Consider the following 20624-nt stretch of genomic DNA (forward strand, 5'->3'; position numbering starts at 1 on the left):
TGCAAGAAGTAATTCAACACTCCTTTTTACAGTTTGTGCAATATCTGCAGTTACTAAGGCTTTGCAAACATGAGTAATGTTTCAAGAAGAGGCTTACAGAAGACTATACCATTAATTGATATTAAAAAACAAACAAACATACAAATCAATTTGAGAGATAGTGGGAAGTGTGATGTATTAGCTCATTCAAGTTGATGAAAAGTAAAGAATTTTGATAGAAAAAGAACCAAACTGCCACTTAGGAGAAGTGCAAAACACAAATTGAAAGTAACCTGTGAACTCATTCTAGCAAAAGAAGAGTATTTTCTCTTCTTCTCAAAAATCATAGATGCTTCATAAAATGCTGGCTGATTGATTTTGAACCAAAGTTTCTTCTTCAGCCTAAGAAAGACGAAAAATCACCTCTCTCAATCAAGTCTACCTTGTGATCAAATATTTGTTGTGGTTTACATTGTAAAATTGCTTCTGGAATTATTCACTCTTTTTTTTTTTTTTTGCATCATCTGTAATTGAGTTTAAGGTTGTAACATGTATGATCCATAAGGACCAAAGAAACTAACTCATGAGTTAGTAATATTCCTTAAAACCTAACACAGGTTTTAAGGAATATGACAAAGAACACTGTAAAAAGGACAATTCAATTACCTCATTTAGAAATTCTGATGCTACATCATTTGCTATCAGTATTAGTAATATAAAGTTAGTGGAAATAGTTTCCACCAAGTCAACATAATAAGAAAGCTCAATGACTCTTACGGTTCAGGTTCTACGTTGACAACAGGCACATCTCTTCGTAGTAAAAATCTGTTTTCAGGCACTGGGGGAATTTCTTCAGGACGTACCACAGGTTTGTCCCTCTTTGTGCTAACATCCACTGCTTTTTCTGTTAGATCACTCTTGTCAGAAAGGCTGCTAGGGGGAAAAAAGAAGTCGATAAAGCAAAATTAACTGTCAACTGATAAAACATCACTTTTTTCAAAAGAAATTCCAAAATAAGCCCATATGATGCACTGAGCCTTAAAATGGCTTAACAACCAAAAGCTATTTCATTGAGCCAGCACTGTGCCCTCGTGGCCAGGAAGGCCAATGGCATCCTGGGGTGCATTAGAAGGGGTGTGGTTAGTAGGTCAAGAGAGGTTCTCCTCCCCCTCTACTCTGCCCTGGTGAGGCCACATCTGGAATATTGTGTCCAGTTCTGGGCCCCACAGTTCAGGAAGGACAGGGAACTGCTGCAGAGAGTCCAGCACAGAGCCACCGAGATGATGAAGGGAGTGGAGCATCTCCCTTATGAGGAAAGGCTGAGGGAGCTGGAGCTCCTTAGCTTGGAGAAGAGGAGACTGAGGGGAGACCTCATTAGTGTTTATAAATATGTAAAGGGTGAATGTCAGGAGGATGGAGCCAGGCTCTTCTCACTGATGCACCATGGTAGGACAAGGGGCAATGGGTGTGAGCTGGAACACAGGAGGTTCCGCTTAAACTTGAGAAGAAACTTCTTTCCAGTGAGGGTGACAGAGCCCTGGGACAGGCTGCCCAGGGAGGGTGTGGAGTCTCCTTCTCTGGAGACATTCAAAACCCACCTGGACGCCTTCCTGTGTGATCTCATTTAGGTTCCTGCTCTGGCAGGGGGATTGGACTAGATGATCATTTGAGGTCCCTTCCAATCCCTAATATTCTGTGATTCTGTGATTAACAACTCATTTTATGCTAAAGGAAGGATGGTGCACTGTTACTGGAAAGAAGGTTCAGTTCCTGCTTTACAGCAAATTACTTTTCTTTTAATATGCCATTTGTCATCAAATATTTTTGAAATATAATCCAATACATCTTGTTTGTCTAATGTCTCACTGTAACACAGGCAAAGCAAGTCCTAAATACTGTAACATGCTGAGGCTTCCTTCAAAGGCTTCAATCTACAAAGATCTGAAACTGATTAATAGAAAAAGCCATCCAAACTCAGCTTGTTTGTTTGTTTATAAAAATTAACCATCAAAATCCAAACTTACAGAATAAAAGCATCATCATATTCATTACTTGAGTACTTCATGAAGGAAAAATAAAAATAAAAAAGGAGAATTGTTCAGATTTCTCGAAAATTCTTAAACCTAAGAGACTAGTCACCTTCTTTGGTTTGAGATTTGCTTGCATCTTGGATCCTCTTTCTTCCTCTCTTCCTTTCTTTGTTTTCTTGATTGTTTGGTTTTAGCTCTTCTTTTACGTTTTCTTCTTCTGCTTCTTTCATTTTCAGCTTCACTTTCAGATGAAGTTTCTGAAGAGCTTGATGCACTGGAGGAGGAGTCTGAAGCTTCTGAGTCAGAACATACTTTCTTCTTCCTCTCCAAAGCTTAAAACAGATATTTTAAATTTACAGTGTGTAATAAATTTACAGTGTGTAATAAATTTACAGTGTGTAATAAATTTACAGTGTGTACATGTGCATGTGGGTGCAGTGTGTATATATACAGCACAAAATATACAGTTTTATGTATTTATAAATACGCACACATACTGCTTCAGAGGAACTCTGTGAACTTTTTTCAGTGACTTACATTAATGGGCAGTAATAAAAAGTCATATCATTGTGTCCAGTCTAAATACACACCAATATAATGATACAAATATTTGCCAGCAAAGATAGTTGTAAAAAAATTCCTTTGCTATCAAGTAAACTATAAGAACTTCCATCCATAACTTCTACCATATAAGACAACACATCACTGCAAAGCCAAAACATTTTTAAATTAATACACAGTAAGTTTATAATTGAAGTTGAACTTTAACTTGTGTCAAGCTAATATAAAGGAAAGCTGAGGAATAAGTACAATTTTAAGAAGGAAGGCTTCCCTTCTTTTCTCCTTTGAAAATCTATTTTAGATTATAACACTGAATTAACACCTTTGGGATAGAACAGAATACACAGATAAGCAAAGACCATTTATAGTAAAAATAAAATAAAATAAAATCTTTCTTTAGAAAGCAATGCACAGTTTATAAAACAAAGTTTAAGAAAGAGTAAGTCCCAGCCTCAGTTCTATGTCTTACTTCTAAAACTTTGTCATTCTCTCCTTTCTGCATCCTCATACTTTTATATTATCTATCCCCTTGACTTTCTCTAAAGGACACAAATAATCATGTTAACCTTAAGGAAAGTCCAAAAAAGTGGAAAACTCAAACTTATAACACTCCACTACTTCACAGCAACTGTCCAAACATATACTTTAGGTAATTTATTCCCTATGAATTCTCATGAAAAGGAAAATTATGTTAATTCCATATACTGCATATATTAATGTTACATGATCTTCAAATAAACCCTTGAAAACGGCACAAAATTCAACTTCAAGAAAAGCTTATGTTTGTGTCTCCATCTTTCCAACTCAGAAGAAGTCCTAATTACTTTCTGAGTACGTCACACTAACCTCAAACATTAATTAAGGAGAACAGGAATTAGGCATATGTTTTCCAGGGCACAAAGGTTTAGGTCAGAAAATCTTTTCCCTTGCTGTGCCTTCCTCACCTACATAGAATCACAGAATGGTTAGGATTGGAAGGAACCTTCAAGATCATCCAGTTCCAACCCCCCTGCCAGCAGCAGGGACACCTTCCACTAGACCAGGTTGCTCAAAGCCTCATCCAGCCTGGTCCTGAACACTTCCAGGGAGGACCAGCCACAGCTTCTCTGGGCAACCTGGAATACTCTCTCACCACCCTCACAGTGAAGAACTTCTTCCTAATATCTCATCTAAACCTCCCCTCTTTCAGCTTAAACCCATTTCCCCTTGTTTTGTCATTAACTGCCCTTATGAAAAGTCCCTCCCCAGCTTTCTTGTAGCCCCTTCAGGTACTGGGAGGTCACTATAAGATCTCCCCGGAGCCTTCTCTTCTCCAGGCTGAACAGCCCCAACTCTTTCAGCCTGTCCTCATAGGAGAGCTGCTCCAGCCCTCGGATCATCCTCATGGCCTCCTCTGGACTTGTTCTAGCTGCTCCAGGTCAAGTTTTAAAGGTTTGTAAGAATGAAGATTCTAGAGATTCACCATATTGATTTCTAAATGTTAGCATAATTTTCATAGTCTCTGAAAACAATGTCAACATTGAATTAACTTCATGTATACGTACTCTTACCATCTTTTGCTGATTTTGTAACAAGCACCCCACAGTCAATAACTCGTACATCTGCATAGGGCCTACTTGCAGTATCAGTTTTCAGATTTTCTATTTGTTCTATTACTTCAAAACCAGAAATAACCAGTCCAAAGACAACATGTACACTGTAGAAATAAAATATATGGAAAGTACAAACACACATATATTGATGTCATAATTACTATCTGATAAATTTCAGATTTAAAAAGTCATTCTGAAATAGGAACATTCAGCAGCACTGGCATAATATAGCTGTTAAAATGTATTAAAATTAAAAATAAGATTTTTTTAAATTGCTTTTACATTTACAACAATGCTAAGATTTCATGCAACATGAAACAGAGGTCCACTCCAGTTCAACTGGAGATAAATAACTGATGTCATTCTATCCTCTTCTACAGAGGCAAGGTAAACAGATCATCATTTCTAACCCATCCTTCTATTTTTGAAACTGTGCAACAGAGAGATGAAGGGCCCATATATAAAGATGACAAAGAAGTGGAGTTTCCCCCCATTTATAGGTCTATACAAACTCAGCACACAAATTCCCACTGGTGTTGCAGGGATAGTTATAATTAATGAATTGCCAATTTTGTTCTACCATAGCACATTTCTCTGTCCTTCTTCCATTTGCCCCATAACTTATATTTCCAGGAACTAATATATTTTGAGGATAAAAACATGCTACAAAAGAGAGCGCTCTGCAAATATATTAAACTTGACATTTCAACTCACTGATTTATGGACTGAGTGCAGTTTTAAACAAATGAATGTTAGGATTTAAGATCTGCCAAGTTTTTGACCAGCTTTAGGAAATAAGTTGCAACTTGAATTTTTTTATACAACTGAAACTTTTCTTTTCCATCTTGTTCTCTTGTATAATCTTTCATAGAATTAAGAATTTGTTTCCCCATTGTTGTCTACTTTCAATGTAACATGAAGACTTAGAACCTTCAAATTTTAGCCAGCATTTGAAAAACTAGAAAGGATTCTTACCCATCGAGATGAGGAGCAGGTTTTGTTGTTCTGTTTGACAAACAGCAAGATGGTAAGATGGTAAAAAAAAAAACAACAAAAAACAAAAAAAAGAAAAAAGAATCAGGGATTCAGATGAAGTAAAAGAGGAGAATGGCACAGGGAAAAGAAAAGGTGAAGGTAAGACAAAAAAATAGTGAAAAAATCCAGTTACATACATGGAATTAAAAAAAAACTTTTACAGATTATACACACAGGCTTTTTAAAATTTTTAAATGAAATTTGTTTGAAGTTTAGTTAACTGTGCATACTTGAAAGTTGTACCAAGTATCATTTTATGCATGCAATAAACAATCTTCAAGTAAGTGTCTTTAAATACACGTTCAAATATAGCTCACTAACATTCTGAATCACAGAAAAGATACAAATTGGCAATAAATACTGGGTAACTAATGGAATTTAAATGTTTCTGAAATTGTTAGGTTCTTACATTACACGGTCACTTTAAAATCAAGTTATTTTAAAAAAAAGAAGAGTTAACATATGTGATATTCTTTGCTTCCCCCCGCCCCTCGCTATTTTCTTACTCTTTATTTACCCAATTGGCCTCATGACTCGGAATACAAAGCAGTGCTTCTATCTTAAAACATCAAGACTTCAGCTCACAAGCTCACAGACTTCCCAAAAGCAGCAGCAGCACAATGTAAGCAGACACTATACACTGCCCTACAGTTTACTGCTGGGATAATTCCAGATTTACTCTCTATTTTTCAGCTTCTCCCATTTAGCTGTTTCTAGCCTGGATGAGAAATGCAACTGCCTTACATTTTGTACACTATCCTAAAAGGCATTTGGAGTTACATCAAATTTCTCGTTGCCTTGAAATTGGAATATTCAAGGCTGTGCATATGTATTTATATATATGACCTGGTGTCTTGTATCTCTCTATATCCTTTCCCAAAAAAGAAAGGAAATGGCTTCTACAAGTAAGCCTGCACAATGTTGTACAGGGAACCTTGCTGTGCAGACAAATTCACTTCAGGAACATCAGAACTTGTACTAATCTTATATATCGGGAAAGAAAAAAAAAAATCAGGACAATTTACTTTTTAAGCTATTTTGTATTTGAAAACATTTTTCCCTTCTCCTCCCCAGGCACTATTTTGCCTTTCTAGCTTTCTTCCAATGAACTCTCCTCTCTCAAATAAATAATCACAGATGCTTTTTCTAAATTTACAATAACACAGATGTGGTACAACAAAGTCAGTTTTTCACTGCTATAATAAAATAGTATTTTTTTTAAGCACCTATCTTCACTCAAGTTTTGAACTATTTGGTCACAAAACAGCACAGTGTTGGAGCACATGCCACAAAATGGAATTGTGATTCAGGAGTGTTTACACTCTTGGATTTTTCTCTTTTATTTTGACTTCAGTAATACTAAACAATACAGAAAACTTCTTTGGTGTAACACAGGGAATGAAATGTTATCAAGATTACATTTAATTTCTCAACAGTAAGGGATGTTCTTTGTTTTTTTCCCTTGCTAATACAGCATATTGCTACAAACAGAAAAATTCTTACAGCTTTTGAAGCTCTTTAAGCCAAAGTTAACTGCACGAAAAATCTGCTGTTAAATAAATAGTTTAAGTGGGCTTAATTATAAAACTGATTTAAAGTAGTTTAAAAAAATTAAAAATCAAAGTGGGCTCCTTCAATGAAACCAGTAATAAATTAGACTTAATGCTTAGAATTAGCTAGAAACAGCAACAGGTTCAAAGACACTTGAAGACCAATTGAGCAACCTACTCAAGTAGGTACTTTCTTTAGACTAGTTCTCAATAAGCAAATCAAGGGTTGGTTGGTACATTAAAACCCACGTGGAGGTTTCTTCCATTACACTGGCAATTTGATAGATAAAATGGATAGGATTTTTCCCTCATTTACTTGTTCATGAAGTGAAAACACAAAGAAAAGCATTATCCAAAAAGCAAACTTTCCAGATGCATGACAAGGAGTTAGGTGACTTAACAGACTTCCTATGGGAAGCAGGAAACCAAAAAACGTGCTTTGGAAAGTTTTCTCATCTCAGTGTTAGGGTTGTAACATGACATTTATTCTGCAAATGTGCCCTTTAAAAAAACCACTTCAAAGTTTTTTACCTATGTTTCCTACCTTGCAATCCTTGAACATTTGCTTTGGGTTTAAAAACTTAATCAGGAGAAAAACTACTTCCTGCCTTTGCACTACAGAAACCTACAGTCATGATGAGTTCCTCCCCCAAAATACTATTTTATTAAAACATTTCTCTACAGAACTTTTACAATTTAAAACATTACAAATTCTGCCTTATGATATATACTATTATCCAAGTTATTTACAGAAGGACATTTACCTTTCTTCACTCAAGTTTAAAGTAAATTGGTTTAAGATACTGCTGAAAAGAAAAGCGTCTTTTTTTGACAAAAGCATGTTATCACCCACCCCCCCAAAAAAAACCTCAATCCTAACAAAGGATTCAATGCACATAACAATATGATCAGAAAAACAAGATAAAAAACAGAGAGAAGAAAAGGAAAGGACACAGCCTTAGAGGAATGAGACATTACCTTTGGAGCGCACGATGTAACACTGTTTCTGTAAATTTTACACAAAAATGGCAGAAATAAATTGTAATACATTTTCAGACAAAACTGAGTCTATGTTTTTTATTAAATACAAGTTTAAAATTAATTATTAATCAAGTTGTATGCAGAACAAGGATGCCTAAAAGAGGGCTCTAAATTTTCTTTAGAATACAAGGTACTTTGAAAACTACAGTAACAAAAAAAGAAACCTAGAGACATAACCTGCTTGCACACATTGTTACAAAGATAAATGGTTAGAAAAGAGAATCCTCCCACTCCCCTCTAAGCCTCAATCCAACCACAGTGTTAGAACACATGCACAACTCTAAGCAGATGAATATCTGATTTCCAAGGGTCTATTCACACGCTTGCAGTCACACAGGTGTTCAAATACTCTGCTGAATCCTAATACTTCATAGAGTGACACAGCATAGCTTCAGCGTTTTGATTTACAAATGAAATGTGTTAAGTCAGTAAATCTACATTTCATAATTAGCTGACACCTTCCTTGTATTAAGAAGCTTTTCCAAAACGAAGAAAAATAGGTGTTTTCTCTACAAGATTGCTATTAGATTGCTTGTGTTCAGAATGACAGAAAAACAAACACACTGCAGATGCAAAAAAGACAAAACTTGCACCAACTAGTATCAAACTTTTGCTCTGGTATAATTCTGAACAGCAGCCATGTTTTCAAACTGCGTGATCAATTCAGCTCATCCACATTTTTCTTCCAAATAAATTATTAGTTCTTAATTATGTCTCTGAATATCCAAGTGTTGAAATGATCTGTTACTTATTACACATAAAAGCTTTCACACTGGCTGTGCTTTTACATATAAACTTGTGATCAAGCCAACGGGACCTGCTTGTGTGATAAATGCACATATACCACTTTTGCTCAAGGATAACTTTTGCTCAGCCCCTTTCATTTGAAATTTTTAGGTTTTTATATTCCTATCAGCTGTTCCAAAATTAGCTTAAAGGTATTTTACTCACAGTAAAAACAAAAAAAACCACCCCAAAACCCCCCTGTTGATTAGAAAAATACCTGGTTTGGGACATCAAAAAAGACTTAGAAATGAACCACTTCTAATAAGTTGGTAACATTCAGAAATCATTTGTAAAATCAAAACAAAAAAAAAGTCCTCACAATTTATTTTATCCCTCATTTAGCAGATCAAAGTGGTTAGTTTGTATTTAGTAACTAGGCATGGCACCACACATTAGAAACATTTTTAAAAGAGAAAAAAAAAAGCTATTTAGTTTTGAGCAAGAAAGCAAAGCTTGAGAGACACATTAAATCAACAATACCCTCAATACAGAAAATAAAATAAATCTAGCAGTAACAGCAAAACAGGCTCAAGTTTTAAACAGCTCTTGAACACAGGCAAGAACTCCGAGTGTTTGAACTGATAAGGAACACAGCCAAGGACTCCTCTTTAAATTGTAATAAGGACGTATTCCTCAGTAAACTACATGGCTAAATAACAAGGGAATAAATTAATTATTACACAAAACTTCCCAATGACAACAAAGAGGTGGGTTACTTTTTGGTTTTGCCTCCTATTGTTTTCTTTATGCCTCATTCTGCAAAGTCACTTCTATTTTACTAGTAAGTGTAGCTTGACAGATTTTTGGATGACAATGGAAGCAAAGTCAAGCCCATGAAAGCATTTATAGGATCAGGAGTCATTGATTTTATAGTATTTTACCTACTAATTTTCACGAGTTGCACTTATTTTGTATTGCAACTTTCCTTACTAGCAGGTTGGGTATGGCCACAGGCATGATGGAGTTGCTCTAAAGAAATAAGATAGAATTATCAGATCAGCTTGACTAAGAAGCAGAATAACTTGCTCAAGAAGAACATCACCCAACAAGTAATAGAGCCACTGAAGTGGAACATCCAAGAAGAGGCCAACTATCCCCTTCCAACTGTAAATCAGGGACCTAAAGACATGAGTTTTTATTTGTGCAATGCTCTAGATGCACTCCCTCAGTAAATAATAATAATATTTTCAGCAGCAGTTCAAAACAGATATTGGATAATATAGAAAAAGGAAGATGATTCTAGAGTGGTTCCTCTCAGTCTCTAGGCCATCCTAGCGATTCCACACCTGAATATCAACATGGAAACAGGACAATTAAAAGAAAACTAATACACTCAGGTGGTGTTTCGAACACTTCCTATATAATGATGGTTCTAAAAGAAGTTATTCACAGAAAGGAAACAATTTAATACTGGTGCTACCTGAATATACAAACACCTAATTTATAAATTGATACCTTACAACTGCCTTCAACACAAGGCTGCAATAAAATGCTACAACACATCCCTCGGGGTACAGAAAATTGAAATTCCTGTATTTCACAAATCTCTTCACAAAGGGATAGTCTCTGTATCCTTTCTGCTGGATTTCAACAAGATGAGGAAATGTTTCTTATACACATGTGTGAATAGACTTGGCCTATTTAAAGTGCGTGTGCATGAGAAACAATCCTGTCTCAGCTAAACATTCTCCTTTCAACTCAACTGTTACTCCTATTCAAGTAAGAAAAAAGATAGAAGTGAGGAAAATTAGTCAACAAACATTAAACAGCACTTCTGACATTCCAGATATACACTTCTGAATCTTTATTCTACTTCTGCATCTTGCCAGTTTCTACTGGTCCTTTAACTCATCTTCATTCCTTTTACGCTGGCCTCACTAGAGCTTCGTAACAATAGTGACACTGTCTTTTTTCCACGCTTAGTTCTCTGTTGTTGCTTAAAAATACTTCAAACTCATTCATGCCAGAGAAATTCCTGATGAATCAAAGAAAGGTGATGATATTTTAGGATTGGTCAGATGCTCGTTTAGATGAAGGTTAGTCTGGAGCTTCTGTTTCAAGTAAAACTGATCACTGTCACTCAATTTTTTGATGTTGGACAGAGGCAGGTTTGTTAGTGCAGTCTGGGAAAGAGAAATTCGCTGCCTAATTACTTCCTGTAAAAACCAGTTACTCCAAATAACATTTTTCTGTGGTAAGCAGGGAAAGCACTTCTGATGAGGAAGTAAAAAATGTTACAGTCAGGATTCTTGCTATTATTTTAGTGCCTGCTATTATTTTAGCGCTTCTATAAATACTTATATACTACTATAAATACTACTTATACTATTATAAATACTTACATAAAAGAAAATAACTTGTTTGCACTCCTTGTTTGCTACATTAATGACAAAACAAGGGGAAATGGGTTTAAACTGAAAGAGGGGAGGTTTAGATTAGATATTAGGAAGAAGTTCTTCACTGTGAGGGTGGTCAGACACTGGAACAGGTTGCCCAAGGAAGTTGTGGATGCCCCCTCCCTGGAAGTGTTGAAGGCCAGGTTGGATGAGGCTTTGAGCAACCTGGTCTAGTGGAAGGTGTCCCTGCTGCTGGCAGGGGGGTTGGGACTGGATGATCTTTAAGGTCCCTTCCAACCCAAACCATTCTGTGATTCTATGTATGATAGAGACAGACGATAGAGTTCTCATCCCTGAATTTATCTATAAAAAAAGTGCAAATATCTGAAGAAGTTCAGATGGAGATGAACTATGTTCCTTTCTATAAATCTAATCAATGAAATTAAACATGGTCAAACCATCAAAAAAAATTAAAATTATCTAAAGACTGCCACTGCAGACTGCCTTTCACACAATTTTCAGATTAAACATTTGAAGAACATTTTTCCTAATGCTGAACTACTGAATAACTAAGCATTCTTTTGAGTATAAGACATTTTAGTTTTGGCTTGAAGTATGTCACTGAAGGAAATAAACACACTTTATTAAAGAAAAGCTATATAGATGCACAGTACATTCCCTAAAGTAATCAGACAAATGTCACCAAGTTAAAACTCATTGCTTTAATATATTGCATTTTAAAGTTAAGTCAGAAATTGTCTCAAGCCTTTAGCAGTTGTTTCCTACTTTGAATCTTGAAATTCAAACTCTCTGTTATGAGGCAGAAACCAAGTCAGAAGTTTTAAAACTATTAAAAAATATTAAAAAAAGATTGCTGAACTGTGTCTCACCACCCATCCTTGCCTATTTGTAAACTGACTGATCAAAAGTCAACCTGACTTTGCCTGAATACAAACCCACCTGCCTTTACCAGCAGCCTCAGTGGCTTCTGCAGGGATTCTGTAATTGTACATATTCACTCTCATATTCACTCAGCTGCGGTGTTGGAGGTCAAAGGTGGGATTCATCTTAAATGCATCAATCTGAACACAGCAAAGGCTTCCACAAGTGAAGCAGGGATCTCAGCTGCTGGTCAGATCCAGGTAGAACACTCAACTGCCAAGATATCAAAATCCTGAACTGCCCCACTGTATCCTGCCTGGTTTCCAGCTGCTGCTCCAGGAGCACAGGGTGTCCTGCAGGTGCTACATCATATTTGCATTCCCTGTCTTGGAGTTGCCAAAGTGTCTCAAACAGCGTTAGATGTCTGCACGCAGTAAGGTGCCTCTAAGAAAGGTGGGGAAGAACTGTTCACAAGGGCAGGGAGCAATAGGACGAGGGGTGATGGTTTTAAACTAGACAAGGGCAGATTTAGGTTGGATATTAGGAAAAAGTTCTTCAATATGAGGGTTGGTGGATCATTGGAACAGGTTGTCCAGAGAGGTAGAGGAGGCCCCATCCCTGGAGATATTCAAGGTCAGGCTTGATGGGGCTCTGAGCAACCTGCTCTAGTGGAAGGTGTCCCTGCTCATGGCAGGGGGTTGGACTAGATGACCTCTGAAGCTCCCTTCCAACCCAAACCCTTCTATGATTCACTACAGACACTACAGGATATCCAAGAAATCTGCATGGGGCAGGCAGGTAAGACATAAGACCTTCAGAACATCCACACTCTTCTCTCCCAGCAGCTGAAGGCCAGGGAAGACACCCAAGGGCCTTAAAAATGGCTTTAGATTCCTACAGGCAGCTGAGGTAAAACAATTATGTTTTGGCATCTTACTCTGCCTGAATTCCCACCAAACTAACTTTCACTTTACTGCAATTTTATAGAAAAAAAACCCCAAAAAACCAAAACAACCAAGAATTTTTGAAGAAATATGCATCTTTCAAAATACTTCTGTATTTGATGAAAGAGCTCGTAAATACTGTCAATTTTATTGTTCCATGGAAATTAGAATTTAGCATCTAACAACCTTAGGTTGTTTCAATGTGTAGGAAAAGACATCGTGTTTATGTCTTAAATCTAATTGAACAAGTAAGTCGAGTCTGCTAAGCATAAGGGAAAGAAGATGACTTCTGACTCAAATGCAGGAGAGAAAAGAAACTTTAGAGCCCTCAAATGATAGCTTCTTGACTGATGGGACATCATTAAGTTTTTATGTATATGGTTCAGATAAGCTTAAAAATGGAAAATTATGACAAGAAAACCAAAAGACAAGTCACAGAATAGTAAATAGTGAACCAATGTCTTGCAGAGAACTTATTAAACCACAAGGTTTTTTTACATATAGATTATTTTCCATATTAATGTGTGTGTATGTATATATAAAAAAATAGATATCCATTCAGATTTACTGTAAGGAAGCACAACATCTAAAATTTGGTTTGAAGGTAACAGAACACAAGTTTTTCTTATACTCACGATTTTATCTCTACAGAAAGTCAGAACAGTGGTAACTGTGAAAGATTTCCTCTTAGGTTCCTATTCATTTTCCATTTTTAGGGCATTCTTTAGGAAGAAACCTAAAAATGACTCTTATCTGAACTTCATTATATTGTACTGAAGATCTTTTTTCAGGCAAACAAAAAAAAAGAAAGATTCTTGAGGACAATTTACTCCTTTACTGAAGACAGTGAAGCGCCATTCATTCTTATCCCCCAAGAAAGATGGCAAAGAAAAAACAGGTTTTCTAGTTAAGTAACTACACTAAAATTTACTTTTGAAAACACCAGGGTTATTTCACAAAGTTGTTCTCAGCACAAGCTTCAAGTTAGAATCCAGATCTTTCTCAATACAAACTGTTAAAAACATTAACAGAAGGCAATTTTTAAAAGGGAGTTAAGAGGAGGAATAATCATATAAAAATTAGCAACTTGAAAAATATTAATACTGAACCTAGAATATAACTAGTTTAACCAGAAGACCCTGACACCACACCTGCATATTTATTGAGTAGAGAGTCATGTGCTTTCTAGGATTTAATAGAATATGGCTACATACTAAAATGGATTTTTTTTAAGGTAATGAAAGAAAAATCTGATTATCAGCACATAATTTTAGGTAGTCTTGGTACCAAAGTAGTTGGTATATACACAAGTAAACAGAACTATGCAGCAATAGAGAAGAAAAGCATGTCAGGAACAAACACTCCAAAATAATTAAAAAAAATAATAAATTAAAAAAAAAAAACAACCCAAAACCAAACCAATAAAACTCCCACTCATCCTCCTCCCAAAAAGAAACCCCCAGAACTAAAGCAGAAATCATTATATTTTAAAAAGCACACGCAAAACCACACAAACCACCTCTAGATCTCACTCCCTTTTGCACACAATGCTCAACATTGTAATTTGCAGATAATCTGTGAAGATTTGGTTGGTGCATACACAAAGCTGAAGAATCTGTTTTCTGGACACTAGGAATTTATTGCATAAGCCATATTTTATAGGGTAAAAAGCAATGAAAAAAGGAACATCCATGTAGTACCAGTTTCTAATTCAAATGAACACCACGAGCAAATTGCAATTTTTCTGTTATAGCTTCCACTGCAGGTACCCACTCAACCCTATTTCAAATAAGGCAGATTATTTATTTAGCAATAATTTAAATTACAGATAATTTAGCAATACCATCTTTCTCATGAACAGCGCTTCTCTGTTGAAGAAAAGCTCAACTGTCAGATCACATCTACTCACATGAAAAATTGGGAACCATTGGTATGTTTCCCTCGGTTTGCCATTGACAAAAGGAACGCTCTGTCATGTTTGAGAATAAAGTTTTCATCTGTTTGAAGAAAAAATATGTTTGTCAGATTTTTCCCTGACAAGGAAGGCAAATCTAATTTTTCTTAGTAACTTATGGATGCTATAAAGGAGATATTCTGCTGCTGCTGAAGAAACATGAACAGGGTTGAAAAAAAAAATAAAAATAACGTTTAAACCAGCTTTTCAAAAGTTACAGTAGAAACAGTTGGGAACAGAAAGTATTTTTTCTTAAAGAAACAGTTTCAGATACAGTGCAAACATTTTTTTAATGAAAAAAAAAATTAAAGTCATTATTAGCATCTTCAATAAGCATTAGATTCTCATAGACTTTGATTTAAACCCAGCATTTTCTGAATAAGAACAAGGTTGGCAGACTTACTGACATCCTAAAACAAAACTTGACATACACGATACTGATAATTACACAATATGCACCTCAGGTGGAAATATCTAAAGAAAAAGCCATTTTCCTGGTATGGCATGTGAAAAGATAGACACCTATCAATTCAAAACTGGAGGTCTCAAAATGTACAAGGGGAAAAATGGATATCTGAATGAGAAACTAAAGGACGTATTCTTCTTGCAATCTAAGTAGAAAATCAATTAAGACTGAGTGAAACGTGCATTTTATATTCCACTGAATTGAAAAGGACTTCTGGTTGTACAGCATAACATAAAACCAGATCTTCTGAAGTTCATTTTCCAAGCTAAAAATAAGAATTTGAGTGTAGAAAGCTGTTATTTTTAAGAGTTACATATCAAAACACAAAGCTGCACGTTTAGCACTCACAGCCTTTGGAAACAAACCCTGGTAACTTCTTAGCAAATGGAGCTATTCAAGACTTTTATTTTCTGACTAAAGGCTGTAATACTCTGACACCAAATTATATCTCTGTTTAAGACAAACTTAATGGCATGCACTTAACCACAGAGAGCTACCTGTAAAACATATAGAACCAGGAGCTGTTACATAAATACATATATTGCCTTTATTAACTCCTGAAAACCACAGTAACTACTTGGGGTTTGTGCAAGAAAGGATTGTATGTCTTTAAACAAATATTTTATAAACTCACCATTTTCCTTCCAACAACAGATTTTTAAAAGAGAGGTAAATGTACATTTATTTACAAAATTCTTTGCAAGTAAAATAACTCGTCTAGCATATAAACAGAATTAAATGCTTTTAGAAAGGAACACTAAGCATACAAACCTTGAACGGGGAAGGGGAGGAAAGGGACATTAATAAAAAGAAGAAATAACTGTTTAGAGCTGGAAATTATATCAGTATTCTTTCTCAGAATAAGTCATTAACCCTCAGAAAGGTTAGACACAGAAATCTTCATTTCTCCAAGCAACACAGATATCCATCTACAAACGGATGTATCAGTTGTCTATATATTTACTAGGGAGGGTACAAGGGAACAGAGTTTGAATTTGTGTTACTGAGCTTTTGTCTCTTACCTTTTCATTTTGCAAAAGACCACATTCTCTATAAACAAAAGAATATGTTGACAGTTTTAGGCAGGAAGATAGGAGTTTATTCATGAATAAAGTTGCCTAACCTCCATGCTGAAAGTCATGTTTAACCAATAATGTTAGCCTTAATTAATTGTCAGTTAAAGTTAAATATTACCCAAAAAAATTATCTGAAAGTCATGCATATAAAAATAATTCTCATGCAACATTAGTTTCATGCAAAAGGTGATCTATAAGTAGACCTGTTTTCATTAAGTAGCTTGGGAATCAAAACTTGTTTATCTCAGAACTGAATAAAGAATCTGCAAAGATATATTTCCTCTTACCTTTAAAATAGCCACCATAAATAGATTCACCTCCTTTTCCATTACCTAAGCATTAAAAAAAAACATTAATTAAACCTTCTGTTTCATTTATGGAAAAGCTTTATGTAACATTCCACCAGTTTATAACAAACCAGGGTACTCTGACCAGTTACTGCTATCTGAGGATAAGCTCCTCAATTAAAAGTCACAGCCGTGCATTATCCTGTTGACACTCCCAAATATTAAAGAAGGAAGATTGCCTTGGTGCCTCTGAACATTGACAAGTCTGAAGCAAGGCTCCAAAGACAAATCCTCACTGATATTTGCTAAAGTAACAGCAGAAAGCAAAACAAGAGCATGCTGAAAAAAATTAAATTAAATTAAATTTAAAAAAAGACAACAGTAGGTATGACCAACAATCTTGCCTGGCTCAACAGAGCTGAGACACCACTAGAATGGATCAGATTAAAAAAAACCAGTGAGCAGTTTTAAAGGCATCCTTATTTCTACTTGACCCTCAAAGCAAGATACTCCCTCACCATGCTCATTTTATCAGGAACAGAGTGAAGAACATTTTGGTAAGGACAGGTATTTCAGGGAAGGACAACAGGTTAAAACATTATATTGCACAAATACTGCAGGGAAGGAAACAAACTCTTGGAAAATCTCCTTTTGGAGACTCATCTGTTAAACAATTCTAGCTCATTTACTAAAAATCATTTTAAAAAGTAAACTTATTCAAATAGGTAGGTCCCTGTATCGATACAGCATTAATAGCATTGCTGCTTTTCACTTTTGTGTCTGCAGGAGAAGCAAGACTACATTTTGGATTGGAATTCTGTTTTAATAAGACAGATGTTAACTCCAGCAAGGTTGTTCTTTTTCCTTAATACATTTTCTAAATCAACATTACTTCAATTGAAATCAGTATTTCTTCAATTTTAGAATTTCAAAGATTAACAAAGGAATGGGTGATCTGTGCTATACCTGACAGCAAATGAAATATTTTTATGGCATTATAATTCTTCCACGGCATTTTCTAAAGTTACATTATAACCATGTCAGTTAAAACATTTCTGTTCCACTTCAAACATTCCAGTTTTAAAAGCCTATTTTACCTTCGCTGAAGTCCCCACCCTGAATCATGAAGTTTTTAACCACACGATGGAACGTAGTGCCTTTGTAACACAGCTTCTTTCCAGTTGTTTTGCCAATTCCTTTTTCACCTGCGAAAAGGTGAAACAAAACAGATTGTCACTGACCAAATTCCAAGGGTTTTACCTCCCTGGTGATAATGGATATGAGAGAGCCATGGGAATAACACAACTATAAAAGATAACACAGTCCTACCTGCTGCCTTTTCACCACCCATTAATAGCAGAAGGGATCCATTCCTCAAGTGAAAATTAAGATTTCTTCCTAAAATAATCTCCTATAAATAATCTTCTAAATAATCTCCTAAATAATCTTCCTAAATAATAAAATTAAGATTTCTTCCTAAAATAATCTCCTCCTCTCCCAAGGAGGAGTGTACTTATCAGCAATCATAGAATCATAGAATGGTTTGGGTTGGAAGGGACCTTAAAGATCATCCAGTTCCAACCCCCCTGCCATCAGCAGGGACACCTTCCACTAGACCAGGTTGCTCAAAGCCTCATCCAACCTGGCCTTGAACACTTCCAGGGAGGAGCAGCCACAGCTTCCTCGGGCAACCTGTTCCAGTATCAGTTGATACCTGTTCCAGTATCCACTCAGTTGATAAGAAAACAAGAATTTGTGATATTGACGGGTTAACTATTTTCTGTGGTTACAGCTGCACTGTTATACCAGTGTCCTTTGCAAATGATCCATTTGGATGTGCCAGATAAACTCCAGGACAGATAATCTGAGCTCAGAACAGGCTTCAACTCAATTTCAAAGTGATCCACTCTTGGAAAAGTGGGATTGAGCTACTCCAAGCACGTGTCACATCTTCACTGATCCACATACAGTGTCAGGCCACCCCTTAACGCCAGCACCAACCCTCACCCTCTCAGCATGAAACCTGCACAGAAGAAATTCCCATTTCCTAAAAAGACTGACAGAACAGGGGAACAAAATTGTGTGTACAAGAACCATCCCAGGACAAATGGAGTGAGAATCATAATGGGAAAAAAAAAAAAATTTAAAAATCCCCCCAAATCCCCCAAACTCTGAACTGGTACCCAGCAGCAGAAGCCAAGCCAGGCCACGGTTCTTAATCCTTCCTGAGACAGAGATTTCCTAAAAGGTGGCACTCAGTGGACTTCCAGTGCAGCTGTAGTGGTGATTTTTGAGAAAGACATCCCAAAACCTCAAGCTTTATTAAGATTTCTTCCAAATTCTGAATTAAAACTGGACTGGGCATGTGGATGAGGATGCTACGACTGGCAGGGCAGAGGTCCTACATAGTAGGTTCAGGAAGGATTTATACTGGTCCAGTCAGGGAACATACAAGTGAGACTGACTTTAGCTTCCAAGAAGAGGGAAGCTGGCAGAACACAGCTATTAATAGTAAGTGTTTTATAGCCAGATGTAAATCACGTGTGCAGGAGATATTCTGTAAGGAGACAAAACAAATAACCCAACATCCAGCTTCATCCCACCACTGGTGATGGAACAGGGACTGGGTCAGAGGACATTTAACCAGTATGTTCTGTACCATGTAGTGCCCTCAGATGTGTACTTGTTACTCCTCTCTTTGGCCATCTATTGTTCCTCCACTCAAAATTAACTGATGGTCAAATCATCCGCTATTTGCCATTCCAAACAGTTTATCGCTGACAGGATGAGGGTAAAGAGCAGTTTGTGGCAAAAAAAACAACAAAACCCAAACCAACCACTCGTGGCATTGCTGATTATTGTACTTGTAGAAGTCTTCACTCACAGAATACAACTCATTTTCCACTACTCTGACTCTCCATGCTTCTCTCCAACCTCATTTTTATTTTCCACAGAAGTTATCTAAGGAAAGCCATTTCCTACAGGGATGGACACACTCTCTTTCCTCCCCAAACATGCTGCTCTTTGCTACAGTGTTGGAAACCCCACTTCAATCAATGCCAAGGAGAACCTGCCTACATTTTTGGTCGTGTTTCAACATGTCCCTCAGGCTGTGGATAATCCCCTTACAAAATGGGATCCTGCATTGCACTTGACCAGGTAATTGAGCTGGTAAATTAAGGTGAGAGGTGAATTTTAGACCATGTCAAGAAGCTGTAGTTCCTTTTTTCACTCTCTTTTATGGTATTGCCAAGACAGCACAGTCTCTATCATAATAATGGCAATAATTGTGATGTTCCCTTCCTTTCATGCACAATAAAATGATGGGCAAAATCATCTAACTCAGCTACTTCACCAATAAGCCACAGACACTTTAGACAATGCACTGGAAAAAGGGTGGAGGGCCAAGTTCCTGCAAAAGCTGTGCTACATCACTCTGATTTCCAAAGCCAAACCTTGGACTCCCAGTCAGGCAAAAAATAAGAGACCAGTTGTTCCACTGGTCAGAGCTGCAGCACCTCCTTAAGCTCAGACACTTTTCTGCAACAGCCAGTACAAAGTTCATGGGTTGGGCTTCTTTCTTCTTTATGGTCTAATATTAACCTTGTTCTCTTTGCCCTAAAGATGCCTGAATTTTATATGAAAAAGGAAAAAAAATACTCTTTTGAAATCCCACCTATTTGCACTCTTCCTGCCCAAGCAGTTCTTTCCATAAACTGGGTATGGCTTGGAAATGGGATGGGGGAGGAGATTTTACACAGTGATTGCAAAGGATAAGCCATTAGCTGAGGAGGGCTCAACACAAAGGCCTTTATCACAGAATCCCAGAAATGCCAGGATTAGAAAAGACCTTTAAGATCATCGAGTCCAACCATGAACCCAACACTGACAAGTCCCCGACTAACCCATGGCCCTCAGCACTATGCCTACACGCCTCTTCAATCCCTCCACGGATGGGGAGTCCACCACTGCCCTGGCCAACCCCTTCCAATGCCTCAGAACCCTTGCAGCAAAGAAATTCTTCCTTACATCCCATCTCAACTGCCCTGGCCACAACTTGAGGCCATTTCCTCTTGTCCTGTCCCTTGGTCCTTGGTTGAACAGA

The 20624-nt window shown here is 36.7% G+C and overlaps 1 protein-coding gene across 1 annotated transcript in view; it reads right to left on the reverse strand.

Moving 5' to 3' along the window:
* The window catches only part of LOC104526096 (NK-tumor recognition protein-like), a gene marked incomplete at both ends in the record, with an annotated part of 24225 nt that overhangs the window by 520 nt on the left and 3081 nt on the right, over positions 1 to 20624 (reverse strand). Inside the window, 7 exons of the mRNA XM_029085310.1 lie at positions 757 to 909; positions 2119 to 2341; positions 4121 to 4266; positions 5138 to 5167; positions 14646 to 14733; positions 16520 to 16564; positions 17617 to 17724. Coding sequence (XP_028941143.1) covers positions 757 to 909; positions 2119 to 2341; positions 4121 to 4266; positions 5138 to 5167; positions 14646 to 14733; positions 16520 to 16564; positions 17617 to 17724 — 793 coding nt within the window. The remainder of the gene's footprint in view (positions 1 to 756; positions 910 to 2118; positions 2342 to 4120; positions 4267 to 5137; positions 5168 to 14645; positions 14734 to 16519; positions 16565 to 17616; positions 17725 to 20624) is intronic.

This window comes from Antrostomus carolinensis, unplaced genomic scaffold, assembly GCF_000700745.2.
Source record: "Antrostomus carolinensis isolate BGI_N321 unplaced genomic scaffold, ASM70074v2 scaffold14736, whole genome shotgun sequence".
In the NCBI taxonomy this organism is placed as follows: domain Eukaryota; kingdom Metazoa; phylum Chordata; class Aves; order Caprimulgiformes; family Caprimulgidae; genus Antrostomus; species Antrostomus carolinensis.